This window comes from Rutilus rutilus (genome assembly GCF_951802725.1).
Source record: "Rutilus rutilus genome assembly, chromosome: 2".
Lineage (NCBI taxonomy): Eukaryota > Metazoa > Chordata > Actinopteri > Cypriniformes > Leuciscidae > Rutilus > Rutilus rutilus.
Genome location: NC_140210.1, coordinates 7,129,476 through 7,147,730, shown reverse-complemented (window position 1 = coordinate 7,147,730; position 18,255 = coordinate 7,129,476). Strand labels below are relative to the sequence as shown.

Below are 18,255 nucleotides of genomic sequence, written 5' to 3'. Positions count from 1 at the left end.
TTCACGCTCGAACGCAGACCAGACGATGGAAGTGCAAACGCATCACACCTTAACACCGCTCGACATCCAATTATCCCTTACCTGTTAAGTTTTTCCTTTTGATTATTGTCCAAACACGCAAAGGACAATAAACAAAAGTTGCCCGAACCATTGAACAAATGTTTTGATTTATCTCAGGCATCTAATATTTCAGATACATTGTGCGTAATTTAGGGAAGGCTGCTTTTTTTCTAAACATTAAACGGATGACGAAATTGCTCACACTGTGAGTAGGCCTGAAACAGATTTGTGAGGTTTACATGACTAAGCGGGTTAAGGTCGTGGGAAATGCCTTTAGTTACAAGCTCCCATAGCGGTTTAAATTGAGATAAAATGATTAATCGTTCCTTTTAGAACGCGACGCCACATTCGTGCGTTTAGGCCTAACGGTTACAGTATTATTTTCAGTGTATTTATATGCATTCTGCATCTTTCCATAGACAAAATGTTTTTTATACTGTACAAACTGTAGATTGTATCCCCCCACAGTAGGCCTACACTATACTCATCATCACAGAAAACTTTAGGCATTTTTACATTTTCAAAAACATCCATAAGTAGGCTATATGATTTAAGCTGTTTTCCTCATGGGGACCAAAACATGTCCCCACAAGGACAAGGATTTCAGATATCACCATCTTTGTGGGGACATTTTGTCCCCATAGCGTAAGGTTTACCAGGCCACACACACACTATGTATTCAGAAATGAAAATACGTAGCCTATACCAGCAGTTTTTTTTTTTTTTTTTTTCTCTATCTGTCAATTCAATATTATTATTTTCCTTAAAACTTACCTTAAAGCTCAATTGCCTTATGGCTTTGTAAAGACAACATAGCATGCTTGAATATCTCTAAGCATAAGAATGTGTCTCAGTCTGCTTACTTAGATACAGTCGTTGATAGGACGAATTGCTTAATTATTTTTCATTTCACATGGCTTTTTTTATCATGTTCACTGAGGCCCCCTAGTGGGTCACGGCCTCCTGCCCGTTGAAAACAATAGCATTTTGATAATTTTGATACCGCATTGCACCTCAGGTAAACTTTGTGCTCTGGTAGTAGCCAAATGATTAATATAGCAGTACAGAGTTGCCAGACTTCGTTGTAGTCTCCTTCAATTCGGCTAGGTGTCACTCATTTAGCGTCATCCAATCGAGTGTGATGTGGGCGGGGTCTAACCGCAACACTGGGTTGTCCTAAGAAGTCTCCGAGCACGTCTTGAGGGCACTCCAAGACTGGCAGAGTTGAATGCAAAGACGAAGAACAGGAGAAGCACTGATGCCGCCTTTAGAGTTGAGCTCAGTAACATCAGAATTTTAGAGCTGTGCTGATATCCCACGTAACCTGCACTATTTTACTGTTTTCTCTACATTCATAAGAATGTCAATCACTGGTCATCAAAGGATGCATGTTAAGACATTTAATGTCTAAAAACCCGATTACATGGATTATCTCGCGCCGTCCGGCTATTTTGTTACATTTTTTCTATAGAGTGCCAGTTGCGAAGGAGTCTTAGCGAATTGTGTTCTTTTTTCGTTTTGAAATAAAACGCGTTTTCAGCAGAAGAGAGCGCCCAACAACATCGGATTCTCCTCGCATTAGTGCCTGTGGATCTCTCACTTGTTATAATCAGATTTGGACTGCTGAACTCTTTTTGCATCGCAATGGATACATCTATGTGGACTTATATATGTTGTTTTTTCGTGGTTGCTTGTCGAGTAAAACTGGTTCGATCAACAGTTTTAGAATCAATATACTGGAATACTTCGAACGCCAAGTAAGTAGCCTACACTTAAATAAAGACTCCAAATAGAACCCAAAAAAGCGTTGTATGGCAAGCAGCTTTAACATTTATTCTTCTACACAAACTACAATCTATTTTGTTACTGGTGATTATATATATATATATATATATATATATATATATATATATATATATATATATATATATATATATATATATATATATATATATTAATATTTGTACGTAATTGTGAATGGTTTATAAATTATATAATTCTATAACGAGTATTGCAACGTGATAGTATCTATTAAATCGTTCAGTTGTATGCAAATTCTCCATTTGATAGGCTAGTACTTTACTATATCTTTATTGTACCAATAGTGACACATATCTATTCCATTTGGAACTGGAGCCTAACCAAAATTATTTGCCTAACAAATTGCAAATGATATGCCTTCAGAGTAACTGTAGCCTACTAGTGATTTTCCCAAATGTACTTTACCATTTCTGACAGAAGTGTCTAGTCCCTTTACTGTATATTTTATGTATGATCAAGTGCATATAGCAACAATTATAGTCCTCGTTTTTACAACTAAAAATGAAATACATGCTAATGTCTAATAAACAAGTACATCAAGAATATAACTAGAAATACGTTCTAGTACTCAGTGAATAGTTACCAGTTGAAAGTTGAACTGAACCACAGATGCCCATATAATTCAAAGGCAAAAATATGTACTGGAACTTTAAATAATCAATATATGCTGACTGGTAGGACAAACCTATAATGTAACATTAATTTTTTTTTTTACTTAGTTCATACAAAATATAGCCTACAGCTAAAAAGGGTAGTTGAGGGTTCTGAAGGTGTAGCAAAGAACCATTGAAGAACCTTTCATTTTAAAAGTGTATGTGTAATCTCACTTTCATTTGCAGTTTTAATTAGTTGATTTCTCCATTGATTTTTATTACCATGTCATAGTCATTTAAACACAAGACAGCCCACTAAACATATTCGTAATCCATGGCATTTTTTTGGAGGACCACCCACCTTTCCAGACTGCAGGGTATTAGTTACAATGATGCTTTATTGGCAGTAACATTGAGATGCAAGTGCATTCATTTGCAGAATCAGGCTAAAAGGAGATCACCGCGTAAACTTTAAAAACAGATCAGTTGGGCTATCCTTTACGAACTTCCACCTCATAGACGTTACCACTATTTGTAAATGTTAATTTATATTAGGGCTGCACGATTTGGGGAAAATGTCATATTGCGATAATAGAGGTCAATATTGCGATTGCGATTGCGATATGCGATATAATAAACAAATGGTTTCATGAGTCAACTTGCTTGGTTCTCAAGGAAAATAAATGCACACACAGATTAGTGATAATCTGCCTAAAGAAAAAAGTTCTTTAGTCTTTATTTTTTATTATTTATTTAATATTGATTAAATATGGAAAAAGCAATAACATTGGACGAACCAGGTGCATTGTTTAAAGTATTATAGCACATGTGCTAATTTTCAACACCTGTCCATAGGGGGCTTTTAAAAGTCAATTTCAAAATACTAAAATTTTCAAAAGTAAAAAGCTTGTGCTTTTGTATGATATCACAATGATGCCATCTCGGTTTCTTGTCAAATATCTTAATTGCCTGTTTATATAGAGAAGTGACTGGTTTCAGAGTGTACGCTGATGTTTGTGACAAGAGCAGTGAGTGGTTTTCTCTGTTCCTTGTTTTTCCTTGATTAACTTTAGCGACAGATATAATTACATGTAGTAGCTACTGTGTACTGTCCCTTTAAGACCAGCTGCTGTCAGAGACGCGGATCTCATACGCACCTCATTCTCTCGCGAGTCAGAACTCTTAACGTTCATCATAAGACTAATCTTATGTTATGAAGATACTCGACAAAAAGACATTTTGGCATAAATGTGTGTGTTATTGTTCGTTCAAGCTCGAAAGAGAACTGTATTCTGGCATGCTGTTTTGTGCGCACGCACGATATTATTGCGAGTCTTTCTGTGTGTCACAGGCAGCGCGTTCATTTTGGCATAGGCTACATGTGTGTTGTTCGTTCTACCGCGAAAGAGAACTTGATACTGGCGCGCGTCTATCAGTGGGTCGTGTGTGTGTGTGTGTGTGGGTGGGTGTGTGTGTGTGTGTGTGTGTGTGTGTGTGTTTGTGTCAGGAGGACATTCACTGACTGACAGCGCGTTCTTTTTTGTCTTATCGCGCATGAATGGTTTAAAAGCATTTGCATGAATAAGAGCGGGACCAAAGGATGCCAAAAATTAACAGATGCTGCATTTATAGGCTTATTTGTTTATTTAATATAAAATCGCAGCATTTTGCGTCATATAATCGCGTAGGCTTGACATCGCGATTGCGATTGCGATACGATTAATCGTGCAGCACTAATTTATATGCATTTTTGTTTATAAGTAATTAGCCTGTGCGCGCCCTGTCAAAAAGTGCAGGTAAATGCAATGGTTTATATAAAATATATGGCGAGATTGTAACATGGCTTGCGAACTCCATGCACCCTGGTATTTGTTGAGGAAAAGCTGCCTGCACTTAGAGCAATCAAACTTTTGGAAACCTTACATCATGGTTAATATCGTGTAAGAGTGCTGAGCCACAGCCTAAATTTAGGACTGATTATAAGCTGAGAATTGTAAAATTGAAGAGTGGATTACAACCTCTTGCTGATTGCCACAGAGAGATCTGTTGCCTGAGCTCCTTTTTTCCACTGTGAAGTGTGTCTCCAAAGTCTTGTGATAATTATGCATCTGTTCCTCAGCACACCTTCCTGCGTCAGGACAAATAGTCTCAGTACACTGTTAAAAGAAAGGGAAATGCATTTAAGTACTACTTTCTGAGATTGAGACACCCAGCCTGGTGTTTTCTCAGCTGCCATATACTCTCTTCCTGCCATTGGGAGGTCTTGTCAATTGGTCAACTTACCTGAAACGTATTTGGACATTTGGGCAAACATTTCACCAAACATGCACTTAGATTTCAATTTTTGTTAAAAGTCTTTACGTGTTTTATTCCACCATCTGATCGCTCAAGAGTGAAACTGGTTGCCTTGGTAGCATCGTGGCTGTTGCTTCACAGTGGTGAACCTGTATTCAAATAGATCAGTTTTGTTTAGATGCAGGATAACGTTCTTTTAAGATGCTAAGCCGTTGTGCAGCAGAGCTTTGCTGCAGGTTGTAATCGGTTTTCATGAGTTCCAGTAGCTCAGTGGGTCATCTTTATCACAGAGCTTTGGAGACAAAAGGTGCGCTGGGATGAAGGCACTGTTCAACCCCCATCCCGGTTTATCCACACAGAAGTTGGTACTGCAGGGGGGGGGGGGGCGGAGGAGGGGCACTGAAGCTTCCTGTCTTCTCAGGACCCCCAGCAGAACCTTGAGGGTCCCTTTCTTAATGACTTTATGAGGATGGAAGCTAGTCTTAGAAAGTGACTCTTTTATTCTGCCTTATGGTGTTAGCGAGAATGAGACCATGTCTAACTTTGTCACGGTAGATTTAAAATATAAAGGGATAGACCCAATGCACACAAGTCTGTTTACAATGGAATTTGTGTGTTTAATCAGAAATCAACTTAATCTGAGAATCTGCAAATAATTGAAAGGTCAATTTCAGAATCCTTTTACAACAAGTGAACATTGTAATAGAGGCTATAGTGAGGTTGTAATAAACATTGAGGGCAAATAAAGGACTGCCAGCAAACGGTGAGGGCAGATAAAGGACTGCCAGCAAACGGTCAGGAGTGAGTGATTGTTAATTGTGCAAATGCATTACAGAATAGAGAAGTATGTAATGGGGGGGTAGTATGAAAAGTATGAAAAGTTGCAGACATTAGTAGAAAGAGAAAAAAAGTGTAAGTAAGCCAAGGTCCCAAATGCTTTATATGCATTTGCATTCTGCTTCAAGACAGAACTCTGAAAATTAGCCAAAGGAAATCGCTTGTCTCAATCCATTTCAGTCAGTTGCTTGTTTTACTATGAATGGAGGGGGCAGCCTTGGGTTCTTTGTGTAACTTTACCAAAGATATTTAGATAAATGTCTCTTTTTTGTTCTTTTTTTTCTTTTCTTTTTTACCATACAGAGAAAGTCAATGGGGTCCAGTGTCGCTTTCGACCCAATTGGAACTCTTTTAGGGCCAATGTTCTTGTTGTTTTTTTTTGACTGCTTTGGGTGAACTATCCCCATCTAGATGAATTGACCCTCAAAAGACATAATTGAAGCCAATGATTCTTTGGTTAATTACCTGAAGAAACCACCAGATACAGATTCATTTATTAGACATCCAAACATGATATATTTTACATTACCTTTAAAGTTCTCATGCTTAATTGATTCATAATTATTAGTCATGCTAAGGTTTTTTCCCATCTCTGTAACACTATAAGATATTTAACATCCCTCGTTCCCTACAGGTTTGTTCCAGGAAGGGGTGTAGTACTATACCCTCAGATCGGAGACAAAATGGACATTGTGTGTCCAAGAATCAAGGCAGGCTCCACTGAGCAGATGAACATTGAATACTTCCGGGTCTATCTTGTTCCCAAAGAACAATTGGAGACCTGTAGAGTTACTAAAAGCGACATGTTACTGCTCAACTGTGACAAGCCGGACCAGGACGTGAAGTTCACCTTCAAGTTTCAAGAGTTCAGCCCCAACCTGTGGGGCCTGGAGTTCTTCAAAGGAAAGGACTATCACATCATCTGTAAGTTTATTTCCAGTCTTACTCAAGAATTTTCCCTTTAGGTGCTGATTCATGATAGTTTTTCACCTCCATTGCCAGCTGAAACACTGTGTAGAAGGAGCCAAATGCAGAACTGATCCCACCCATGGGAATTTCAGCCTCCAGCATTGTCTCCCAAGATATCTTTTCCGTCTTTTCGTCTGGGAAGGCGACTGTCTAGTGTAGCCCTCCAAAAATAATGAACAAATCAAGTTTATAGTTAATGGAGATGTGTTAAATCCGTTGGCAAGTGTGTTTACCACACAAGATGTCTTTGTCATTACCATAAATATATTTATGCTCATTAATCATTGCATTGTTTAGCTTGCCTAGCACACATCAATTCTTTGGTTTTTTTTTTAAATGTAGTTTTTCCCAGGTCTATTTTTGTCCTCTTCTCATGTGGGGAGGGAAATGTCTCGAGTCTGAGATGTTCTCTGTGAAGCAAGTCTTGTTGATGGCCCTTTACATGTTATTAGTATCATTCAACCACTTCGGAAAGTGGTTATCGTTCAGTTTAGCGTGTGTTGATCTCAGCCCCTTTTCAGTTGGCACATTCCTTAATGGCCGTTTATGTGATTTTAAGATTTACACGCTCTAAATCCCCCAATCCTTTGCCAGTATGAGACGGATCGGTTTGATGTGATTGTTTAGGGCAGCTCGGCCTGCAGCCCGAGGGACATGGATATCTGACCTAAATGATTCTAAAGAGACTTACCTCGATGTTTGAGTGTGTGTGTGCCTTGTGTGCATGTGAATGTCAGAACATGTGCATGTAACTGTGATGTGTGTGAGAGTTGACAAAATGAGAGGAAGAGAACAATTTTTTACAAACTTTTTTTAGGCGTGTTGGAAAGTCCTGACATGCACTACCGTTCAAAAGTTTGGGGTCAGTGCAATTTAAAAAAACAAAACAAATTAATACTTTCATTCTGCAAGGATGCATTAAATTGATACAAAATGACAGTAAATACATTTAGAATGTTACAAAAGATTTGTGTTTCAAATACTTTCTATTCATAGAAGAATCCTGAATTTTTTTTATCACACTTAGCAAAGAAAATATTACGCAGCGCAACTGTTTTCAACATTAATGATAGTAATAAGAAATGTATATTGAGCTGTAAATGAGCATATTAAAATTATCTCTGGCGGATCATGTGACACTGAAGACTGGAATAATGATGCTGAAAATGCAAGTTTGCCATCACAGGAATAAATTACATTTTAAAATATATGAAAATAGAAAACAGTGGTTTTAAATTGTAATAATATTTCACAATAGTTTTGTTTTACTGTATTTATGCTTTGGTGAATGTAAAGACTTAAATAATTAAAACATAAAATAATGGTACTGAGCCCAAACTTTCAAGCTGTAGTTTATATTCGTTTTTTTTTTTTTTGTGAACAAGACACTAGCTACTATTAGTTTCTTATCAATTTAAGTTTCTAAAGAGACATTAAGGTTTTTGTAACAATGAATATTTCATTTAATTAATTGACTTTTGGTACGGTAAATTAAGAAACGTAAATTCACTTCATGTGGAAGTAATTGGAAAAATGGACATTTGTTAATAATATTTTATTTGACTGAATCAACCTGACTACATTAAGTTTCTTACATATTTTACAGTGTAGTTTTAAAAGGAGAAAGAGAGACTGTTAAATTGCATTTATATGTTTATGACTCAATGTATATCAGCAAATAAATATGTAAGAAATTACGAACAACCATTGAATGTCTGCGCAACCAGTGCAAGACATCATTATGTCCTGCTACAACTTACAACAAATAATTAGCATGTTTCCTAGACAGACAGACAGACAGACAGAATATATTTCACTGCGTATATGTGGTTAAAATATGATCTATAGGATAGTTAGACTTCTTAATGTCTGCTAAAAGCAAAAAAAAAAAAAAAAAATACTGAAACCATAACATCTGCTTGGACACTCTTTTTTTTGTGTGTGTGTGTGCGCGCAACTTCAATTTTCCACCTCCACTTTGTTGCTCGGTCGCTGGCTTCGTGAGTGACTGAGCTGCGCCGGCCCGAGGCTCTAAATGTGCTTGTTGTGGTTAGGAAATGAGCGGGCTTCATTCAAGCCGAAGAGTCGGGTCACATCTAGAGTGGCCGCTGCAGATGAATGTGGGAATGGTTGCAGGGAACTGGGACATGTTGGGTAAAAGCTCTCTCTCTCTCTCTCTCTCTCTCTCTCTCTCTCTCTCTCTCTCTCTCTCTCTCTCTCCCTCTCTCTCTCTCCCCCCTCTGTTTTCCCCTCTTAGCTCTCTTTCTCGTTTGCTTTCTCTGCCAACCCCCCCCCCCCACACACACACACACACACACACTCTCTTGCCCTTTCACTTGCTGGTCACTCAGTTCTTTCTGTGCCCTAAGCAGTTTGAAGGGGAAGTCCATTTGTTCATGTGGGATTGGTCTTAATCCTCGCAGGGAAAGAGAGATTACGGCCCAATGAAATTCTTTAGCTCTGCTATCAGAGGACACAGCATGGGTACCCAGGCACAATGGTATTTAAATCGTTCCACCAAGCCACTCCACTAGCCGTGGATTGACGGTCAAAGCAAATCCTTGATATTCTGTGATAATGATGTGAAAAGGCTTTGGTATTATGCTTAGTTTCTGTAAAGTTCAAACCTGTGTGATTACACTGGGTTTATTACTCACAGTATGAGGGTTTTCTAAATTAGCGTGCACGTGAGTGCGTGCGCGCCCCTCTGAATGCTTTTCATAAGGATTTACTAGCAAAGAAACGCAAGCTTTTAAGAAGCTTTGCCGTGCTGCAAAACTGTGATTTTTCCTTTGTGCGAGCAAGTTGAACCTTCACCTTCTGCATACACATACACAGTGACTGATGAACATGTGACTCGTATGTCCGCAAGGAACACTTTAAAGATTTTAAAGCACCTGTGAGTACACTTGTGGAAAGTTGACCCGGTCATAAACTAGCTCACTTAGCGCTACTAAACCTTATATGGCCAAATTCATCCACAAGACTGTAAGAGAAATGAGCCTCGAGAGGAAAGAATAATTTGGTGGCATGCAAACGTTTTTAAGATGGATGATGGCTGTAAATATTCAGCATCAGAAATGTAAGCTACTAAATGTTGGATGGGTGACTCTCACAATAAAAAACAAATAAATTGCATTAGAAATGTACTTTTTTCATAACAAACAAAAATCATAACACCCCCCCCCCCCCATATTGTCATTACTGTAATCCATGCAGATGTTTTGTAATTCTCATTATTATCTCATTGTTGATTCTTATATTCCCAATCACATTATAATTAGCAATAATAAAAATGATTATAAACGATTTTTTGTTTCAAATAGAGATCACGATTCTCTCTGGATTCTGAATAGACAACTAAACAAAATAGCATGCAATTTACTATAGGTTCTGACAAAATGTTAATTACTGCAGTCTATTTAAAAATGTTTAATTAACTTGATTTTTAATCAAAGTTAAAAATGAACTTTTTTTTATCGGTTTGAATGAATGATTCAATGACTCACTCATAAAGACTTTTTTGCTTCATTACTGCATGAATCAGTGTTTTGAACGATTCTCTTGAATGAATGATTCATTGACAAATACATTGTTAACACTCACTTGTCGCAACCTACTGGTGTAATGATGTATTTGATACAATATTTATTTAAAGCTTCACGTTACTTTCTAAAGGTGATTTACTCTATTTTGATCGCTACTTTAGACATCAGTGTTTTTCAAACTTTTATCCCAGTACTTAGCCTATGTGATCATTGTAACCCAGATATAATGATACTGTGTGGTTAAAAAGACCTGTTTCATACATATACATAATAAGTTTAATTAACTGAGTGAGTGTATGAATCTAGATTATGATCTTTTAACCATTAATTGCGCAGCTCTAATACTGAATGTATTATTATTTTTGATTCATTATAATGACATTTGAATGTGTTTAATTGTTTTGAAAATAATGTCACAATGCAAAAAAATATATTTCCATCAGAAAAAATATGATCCAGACATGTTCTTGTGATTTTTGTGTGTGCGATTAACAAAATTATATCAATGGCTAATTAATTTCTCCTTCTTCCCTCTTTCAGCCACATCCAACAGCACATTTGAAGGTTTGGACAACCATGATGGCGGTGTTTGTAAGACCAAATCCATGAAGCTGGTTCTGAGAGTTGGACAGAGTGAGTACCACCCACAACCTTTCTCTCCATACCTGCAATGATGAAGATCACTGCTTCCATAACAGTCTTTCATGTCACCGGTCTTCTAGTGGGTGTCCATGCTAGTGTGCCTCAGCGTGTAATTGAAATGTCATGTGAGCTTGTTTCCTATGGCTATGCCAGCTGTCCCTTCTTTGGGCTTGTGGGGAGATACTTGCAGCTTTACGCCAATTCATTAAATTCTCTCTCAAAACCTGGGGCATAATGCCTAGAAGCCAAAAAGATGTAAGGGTGGTCCGATATTATGTTCAGATCAGTTTTTCAGTTCGATGAACATTTCGTACTGCTTGAGCTCCACTAGTAATCTTTGTTGCTGCATTATATTTAATTTTCTGTTTTGTTTTTAGGTCCAACAGATTCAATCTCAGCAAAAAATCATCCCACAAGACATCCTCCAAAATACCCTGACAATAAGGACCAAAACATCTTCAGCAAAGAGAATGACGTTGTCAGCAAAATTGGTAGGTATTCATGTATATGAGGGTAAATCTCATTAAATCATAAATTATGCAATTCAAATTTCATCCAAAAAAAACAAACAAACAATATTTTGCCTAAATAATGGGAATAATATGTATATATATATATATATATATATATATATATATATATACTTTATACAATATATAATATCATTAAATACAAATAATGAGGATTAATGACACAATGCAAAAAGTCTTAATACAATTAGTCCTAAAATTATATATTTCTTTTGATTTTGATTTGAAATATGACCCAGATGTGCAATATGCTAGATGTTAATAAATCTCAGATGTCAAACTTTTCCTCAAATTTAAACTACAAAGAGTAAATTTAGAGGGTGACCAGTTTTAGCCCTTTTGTTTGTATGACAATGGATGACAGATATTCACAAATGACAAAAGACTAGTAAAGTAAAGTAAAACCTTTTGGATGTAAAATGATTGCATTTTTTGGATCTGTATCACAGATGCAGATTTATGTAAAAAATAAAACAAATGAAGTGCTGACAGTTTAGTGTGGATGATGTTAAATAATTTCCACTTTGACTATCATTGTGTTTTTACCCAACAAAGCAGAAACTACATCTGATCATAAACTCTTTCTCGTTCCCCAGACACTGTACAGAATGGTGAGTCCGGAGGGAAGAGCGGAGAGTCTGTAGGATCTGCTGGATCTGAAGTAGCCCTGTTTGCTGGTGTTGCATCCGGTGCCGTCATCTTCATCCTCATCATCATTGCTCTTGTAGCACTCCTTCATCGGCGTCATCAGAAACACTCCGCGCAGTGCTCTGCCCAGTTGCCGTTAAACACGCTGCCCAAACGCGGAAGCGCCGCCAGTGGCGGGAGCAACAATAACGGCTCTGAGCCGAGTGACATCATCTTTCCACTGCGGACCTCAGGAAGCATGTATTGTCCGCACTACGAGAAGGTCAGTGGTGACTACGGACACCCTGTTTACATCGTCCAAGAAATGCCACCACAAAATCCTGCAAACATCTACTACAAAGTTTGACAGAGCATGGACAAGCTACGGACACTGAAATGGTGTTGTTTTTAATGATGGACATCAGTCTTTTGATGCCGCTCAGATCAGTTGCTTGTTGCAGTTGATTTAGCCCTGTTGGCTGGATGCTACTACAAGGGCCGAAGTGTTGTCTAGTTCAGAAGAACTCATTCTTCGTTGGTCATGAGGCCTGGTTTCTGGATTAGATGCTGGTGCACATGGGAATTCGCCCTCAGTTTATACCTTAACATGGAAATCTGGATGACTTTCAAAGCATAGAACAAATGAACAAGCAGTGAAGAAGTGCTGCAAAATCATGCTGAATAAACATCTCACGTGAAGAATCTTAGAATACTCTTAACAAAAAAACTGGTTTTGTTAGGAAAATACAGGAATTTTCTTTTTTTATTTATTGTTTTTGATTGTTTTTATGTTTCTCAACTCCCAGATCTTGAATATCGAACTTTAATGCACGAGAAGAGGCCTTGATTCCTGTACTTTGCAGTTCTTCAAGTTATTTGAGTCCATCCGGTGTAATTTTGGCTGCCTGCATCCCAAAGCTGGCCTGATGGATGCATATTACATATCAGTTCAGACATTTGTAGCCCTTATGCTGTTGATGTGCAAGCTGGTGTGGTCCAAAACGCATGTGGTTCTTTTATCCCCATTTGCTTATAACTTTTCAAACATTTATTCAAACAGCAAACAAACAAAACTAAAGATCAAAATAAAGAAAGATCCTTTGTTGACTTGGTAATGTAAATACAATAGCCAAGCATTGAAATTATGCTCTAAGTTATGTTTTCTATGAATCTGAATATTGCTCGTCCGTTACGTTTCATCATTGAATGTTCAGTAAATTTTGTTAAAATACTTCAGGGTTTTACTTCAGCAAACTTGAAGCAACACGTTGGATATAATGGCTTTTTTTCTTCTTTTTTTTCTTTTTTTTTGTTAAACTTGTTTGTTGGTTCTAACCAATAGTGTGTTGAGGAAATTTCACATTCCAGATGGCTCATAAGGTTGAATGAAATGATTTGCCATCGCTTGAGCTGCTCTCTCTCTCTCTCTCTCTCTCTCTCTCTCTCTTCGTTTGAATGAATGAAAAGTTCAAATAAAATAAGTGGCCTCTTGTCAAAATTTGACTCAATATCTGAAAGCATCACTGTTAGTAAATCATTAATCATTAGCTTAGAGGATTTTAGTTTGAAAATTGTTTAAATATTAAGATGTGACAATTGACAATTGAGATATGCATCATCAATACTTACCAAGTTTGCTGATTTTTAACCAATTTCGAAAGCAAAAAACAAATCAGGGTCACACTTTAGATTGGGTTCCAATTCTCACAATTAACTATGACTTTTGCCTCAACAAACTCCTAATTACTGCTTATTAATAGTTAGTAAGGTAGTTGTTAAGTTCAGGAATTGGGTGGATTAAGGGATGTAGAATATGGTCATACAGAATAAGGCATTAATGTGTGCTTTATAAGTACTAATAAACAGCCAATATCCTAGTAACATGCATGCTAATAAGCAACTAGTTAGTAGTGAGAATCGGACCCTAAACTAAAGTATTACCTTAATCAGAAACAAGACTGTCCGATCATTGTCCCTGATGACTACATAGGAAGCACAAACCATTTGGCTTGATTTCCAAATGACGCATTGGGTCACAGGACACTCAGAGCTCTCCCACGGTGGGGAGTGTAGTGTGATGCATTTCAAAAGAAGCACTCACACCTCATGACCTCAGACACACTTTACCGCCTCACACAATCCCAACTACACACATGATGTTCTCACACTGCGTTTGCGCTTTTTCTTACAGACTCAGATAAGGACCTCTAACCTTCCACAGCACATTATCTGTGGCCCTTCCTCTACCCTCATACGTTACAAACAATATTCCACCCTGGATACTAAGCATGGGTAGAACAGAGCAGGAAACAGTGTGTTTTTGTTATGGAGGGACAGAACAATGGGGTGGTAAATCTACAAGTCAAGCCAGCTGCCTGTCACAGACGGCCAAAAGAAACACTTCTGTCATTTTATAAAAACCTGCATCCTGGAATGTACACATTTATGATGTTGTTTTGCAAATATACTTTTCTCATCTCCACAATCATTGAAACGCGAACTTCAATTTCTTATGTTCAGGATTATGAAATGACAAGGTCTGGAGGTCTCTTAGATAAGGTTTGTTGTACTGATAGGCCAATATATCAGCCAAGCTGTTTAATAAGCTTATATTCAATTTGAGAGAACCAGCATCATCTGATGCAGCTCAGTTTGTTAGTTTCCCCATGTGTCATGTTCAAAATGTTTTCCAATTTCAAATATTGCGTAAAACAAGTTCAGTATACATATAATTTGCCATCATTGTATTATTTGTTAATGTTGCTATCATTTGTTGTTTGTTTCATATTGTTAATGAAACCGGTGAGAATTCTGTTCCTCCATTGTAAGGCCATTCAGCCAAAAATGTGGCACTTAAAAGATGTCTTCTGAAGATACATGATTGCCTAATACAATGAACAGATTTAAGTTAGGCTTTCGAAGTCTTATGGTTTTGGAACAACATGAGGGTGAGTAAATGATGACCGAATTATCATATCAATCAAGCAACAATTTGTAGCAAAGTTTCTTGATTTTATTCTGAAGAACTTACAATGAATTTAAACCTATAGCAGTGTGCAATGGACCAATATTCTGGCAAGTATGGATAACTTGAGAGGTTTTATTCCACACTATACCTAAAAACTAACAATGACTGAAATACATCATCCGATTCCGCGACACACAATGCTTCATTAAATCAGAGAGAACAGCTGAAGTCGCATATCCGGAAGAAAGCACACATCTGGACTAGAAATGACAAAAGACCTTTTCTAGTTGCCCCAAACATTTACAGCTGGTTAAAAATCAGGAACAATTACTCAGAGACCACAATGCCTTATGCCATATTGAATAACTTTTGGAGACGTGGTTGATTGTGCGCCTTTTTGTTAATGTCTGTGAGTCAGAACTCACAGGAAATGGGAAACTTTTGGGGAAAATCAAGATATCATCATGTGGCAGGCACATTTCCTCCCCACCAAAGCGTGTAGGATGAAATAAAGGACCAGTGAGGAAAAATAAGGGTGCTGGAGGGGGAGTTAGTGGGGGAAGGGAGACACATCTGTCATGCAGGGTGAGAAAAGAAAAGGGAGGAAAGGCCTCAAGTATGTTTTTACTCTGGAGCAGAGCCATAGATCATTTGAGACCTGTCACAAAGGCTCTGTGTGAAAACACTACTGTACACAAGTTTGAATTCCTTAAACGACATGAGGTCGCTTAACCTGTATTAGACTAAATCGAGGTGCTCACTTAGACTCCACAAAATGTCTAGCAGGCTTCTGTTATATATCATTGGGCTATGAAAGCATATTTGTATAGTATTTTTGTTATCAGGAGATATCACTAGTCATAAAGCATAAAGGATGCTATCTTTTTATGTGATAGTTCCAAACCTGTATGACATTCTCTTTTTCTGTTGAACACAAAAGAAGACTGACATTTTACCAGTAAATGATGACAGAATAAAAAAAAATTGTGTGAACTTTTAACTTGTAATAGTTTATAGTGCACAACGTGCTCAAGGTAACCGTTTTGAATTGGAAAAATAAATGCAGTGCTCTAACAGATTGTCTCTCGATCTCGGGCGGAAACCTTGTAGGCCAATCTCATTTTTCTTTTCTTTCATAAATCTTTACTCTTGGTCACCCTTTATGTCTGCCCGTGGGTTTTGCAAATGTTAAACCGATGAAAAGTATTAAAAACAGCTTGCGATTAAACCTCGTGACTCCATTGGATCCTCAAACTGTCAGTCAACAAACCTCATAACTCCACCCGCCTCTATCATGAATGAAGTGCCGCAAGCATTTTGTCAGTGATGTTATCATCCAGCTTCGTCTTCGTCTTCGACACAAGATTTTGGCCAAATGACAGAAAAAAGATGAGCTACAGTAGATGAACTTTATAACATGTAAGTTGATGAAAAACTAATGCAATGCACTTACTGCCTCAGATGCGGCCTCTCTAATGATGGACCAAATATAGCCTATGTCTGAATTCCTAAATTCCCCAAAAAATGGTAACTCCATTTTAAGTTGATTTTGGTAAAATATAATTGCACATACAAGTATCTGACCACATATAAAGCCCCATTATCAACTTTGACAAAGTGGTGTTTAATAAGTGAAAAAATACTTTTCCATTTCCTGTAGCGTTAGTAGCTTTTTTGGAGAAAGGCTACGCATCCGCCAGCGATGATATTGAGCCCTGCACAGGACATTCAGGGACAAAAAAAACAAACAAAAAAACAATAAGATATCATGACCATGAATTAAGAATTCATTCCCACAACTTATTCATTTGTTTTAGGTAAATCATGGCCACGCTGTACTACTTAGTTTCCTAATTTTTAATTAGTTCAATCGTGACCAAACCAAGGGACGAATTTGTTCAAAGTGGCCACAATTGACCTAAACCGAGGGAACAAATGAATAAAACATGGTCACGAATTTAGTCATGGAAACAAATTCTTAATTCATGGCCATATATTAAAAACAAATTCTGCATGACATACGCTGAAAAATATCCAGACTCTTTATGAAGTGCCACATAAGATGCAATATTCCAATATTATATTGGAAGCAATAAGCTGGCTAGCACGAAAGACAAAAAGCAATCACTCAGACCTGCAGACTAACTGCCTGCGGATGATGCCTTCAAAGTTACCCGAAATTTCAGTGTCTCTCAATGCCATATATCACCCTCCTTACGTTCAAGTGACAGGGAAAGTGGAGGAAAGATTAAGGGCTTGTGCACCGAGGAATGTTAAGTGTGGTTGAAGCATGTGTGCTGAGTATAGACTAGCGCACGTTCAAGGCCAAATGGTTTGGAAACAATTAAAGTAATGGAGAAGAAAAGGCGGAACGCCTCCTCTGTCTGTCACCCCCCCATCCTCACCCAAGCAGATGACTAACAGTCCCACCGAGGCCCCAGCCTCACCTTTTTGATTGTGCCTTCATCTCATTTCTCACTTTCTAGTGCCTAGTGTCATTGCTGCCACGGCTCGGTGCATCTCGCAACATGGAGTTTTAATAAAATGTGTGAAAACATTTAAAAAACACGTCCATTTTCTACCTCAGCTACACTTAATGCTCAGGGCACGGGGTTAATAGCTCGATTAAATCAGGTTGCCTTTCCGGCATGTCACGCCAATGAAGTGAAGGTCAAAAAATGTGTTCTCTTTTAAGGAACCTTGCGTATGCAGGTAATAAAGCAGCAACCAGTGTTAAAATTGCAAATCCTTCTACATTTGTTCCACCACCCAGTAAAAGCAAACCAACATTCAGCTGAAAGGAACGCACATTGACAGCCAGATGTGCTGTCTGTCGTTTGTTTGGCACTAGAAAGACTTTGGCCCAAGGGTGTGGAGTTCCCCTTCTGTTCAATCTGTGATGTGACATCCCTGTCTGGAGGCCTTTTTTTTACATTTTAAGTATCTGCCGCTTTCATTCACGGTGTCTGTAATTTAGTCTTTGTAAAGTTAGTCAAAGCACCGAATTCAAAACGTGACTCAATGAAAGCAGTTTGAAAGAGATGTAGACCTCATTCTAGGGAGACAATTAGTGGAGTTCAACCCCTCGTAGCTGAACCTTGACCTCGTAACCCGCACAGGCCTTTCACAAAACAGGGTTTAGAAAGCCATCTGATTGCATTTTGTTACAGATCATTATGGAGAATGAGACAGAAGGGGATGAATATTTTATTAGACCGCCAAGGAAACAATCAAACTTTTGTTCCTCTATCTATCTATCTATCTATCTATCTATCTATCTATCTATCTATCTATCTATCTATCTATCTATCTATCTATCTATCTATCTATCTATCTATCTATCTATCTATCTATCTATCTATCTA

At 37.7% G+C, this 18,255-nt stretch overlaps 1 protein-coding gene across 1 annotated transcript; it reads left to right on the top strand.

Moving 5' to 3' along the window:
* The first annotated feature begins 1,251 nt into the window (after positions 1–1,251).
* Positions 1,252–14,908, top strand: efnb2b (ephrin-B2b). The gene is made up of 5 exons (XM_084400656.1): positions 1,252–1,817; positions 6,241–6,530; positions 10,664–10,756; positions 11,143–11,256; positions 11,892–14,908. Exons 1-5 carry the CDS (start codon positions 1,705–1,707, stop codon positions 12,287–12,289), a joined length of 1,008 nt encoding a protein of 335 aa, XP_084256782.1. The 5' UTR covers positions 1,252–1,704; the 3' UTR covers positions 12,290–14,908.
* The last annotated feature ends 3,347 nt before the right edge of the window (positions 14,909–18,255 follow it).

What these genes read in the sequence shown, in the direction of transcription:
- efnb2b (XM_084400656.1), top strand. Translation starts at nt 1,705, where the DNA reads ATGGATACATCTATGTGGACTTATATATGTTGTTTTTTCGTGGTTGCT. An exon ending in TGGAATACTTCGAACGCCAA is followed by an intron (nt 1,818 to 6,240) that starts GTAAGTAGCCTA and finishes CGTTCCCTACAG; the next exon opens with GTTTGTTCCAGGAAGGGGTG. An exon ending in TGACGTTGTCAGCAAAATTG is followed by an intron (nt 11,257 to 11,891) that starts GTAGGTATTCAT and finishes CTCGTTCCCCAG; the next exon opens with ACACTGTACAGAATGGTGAG.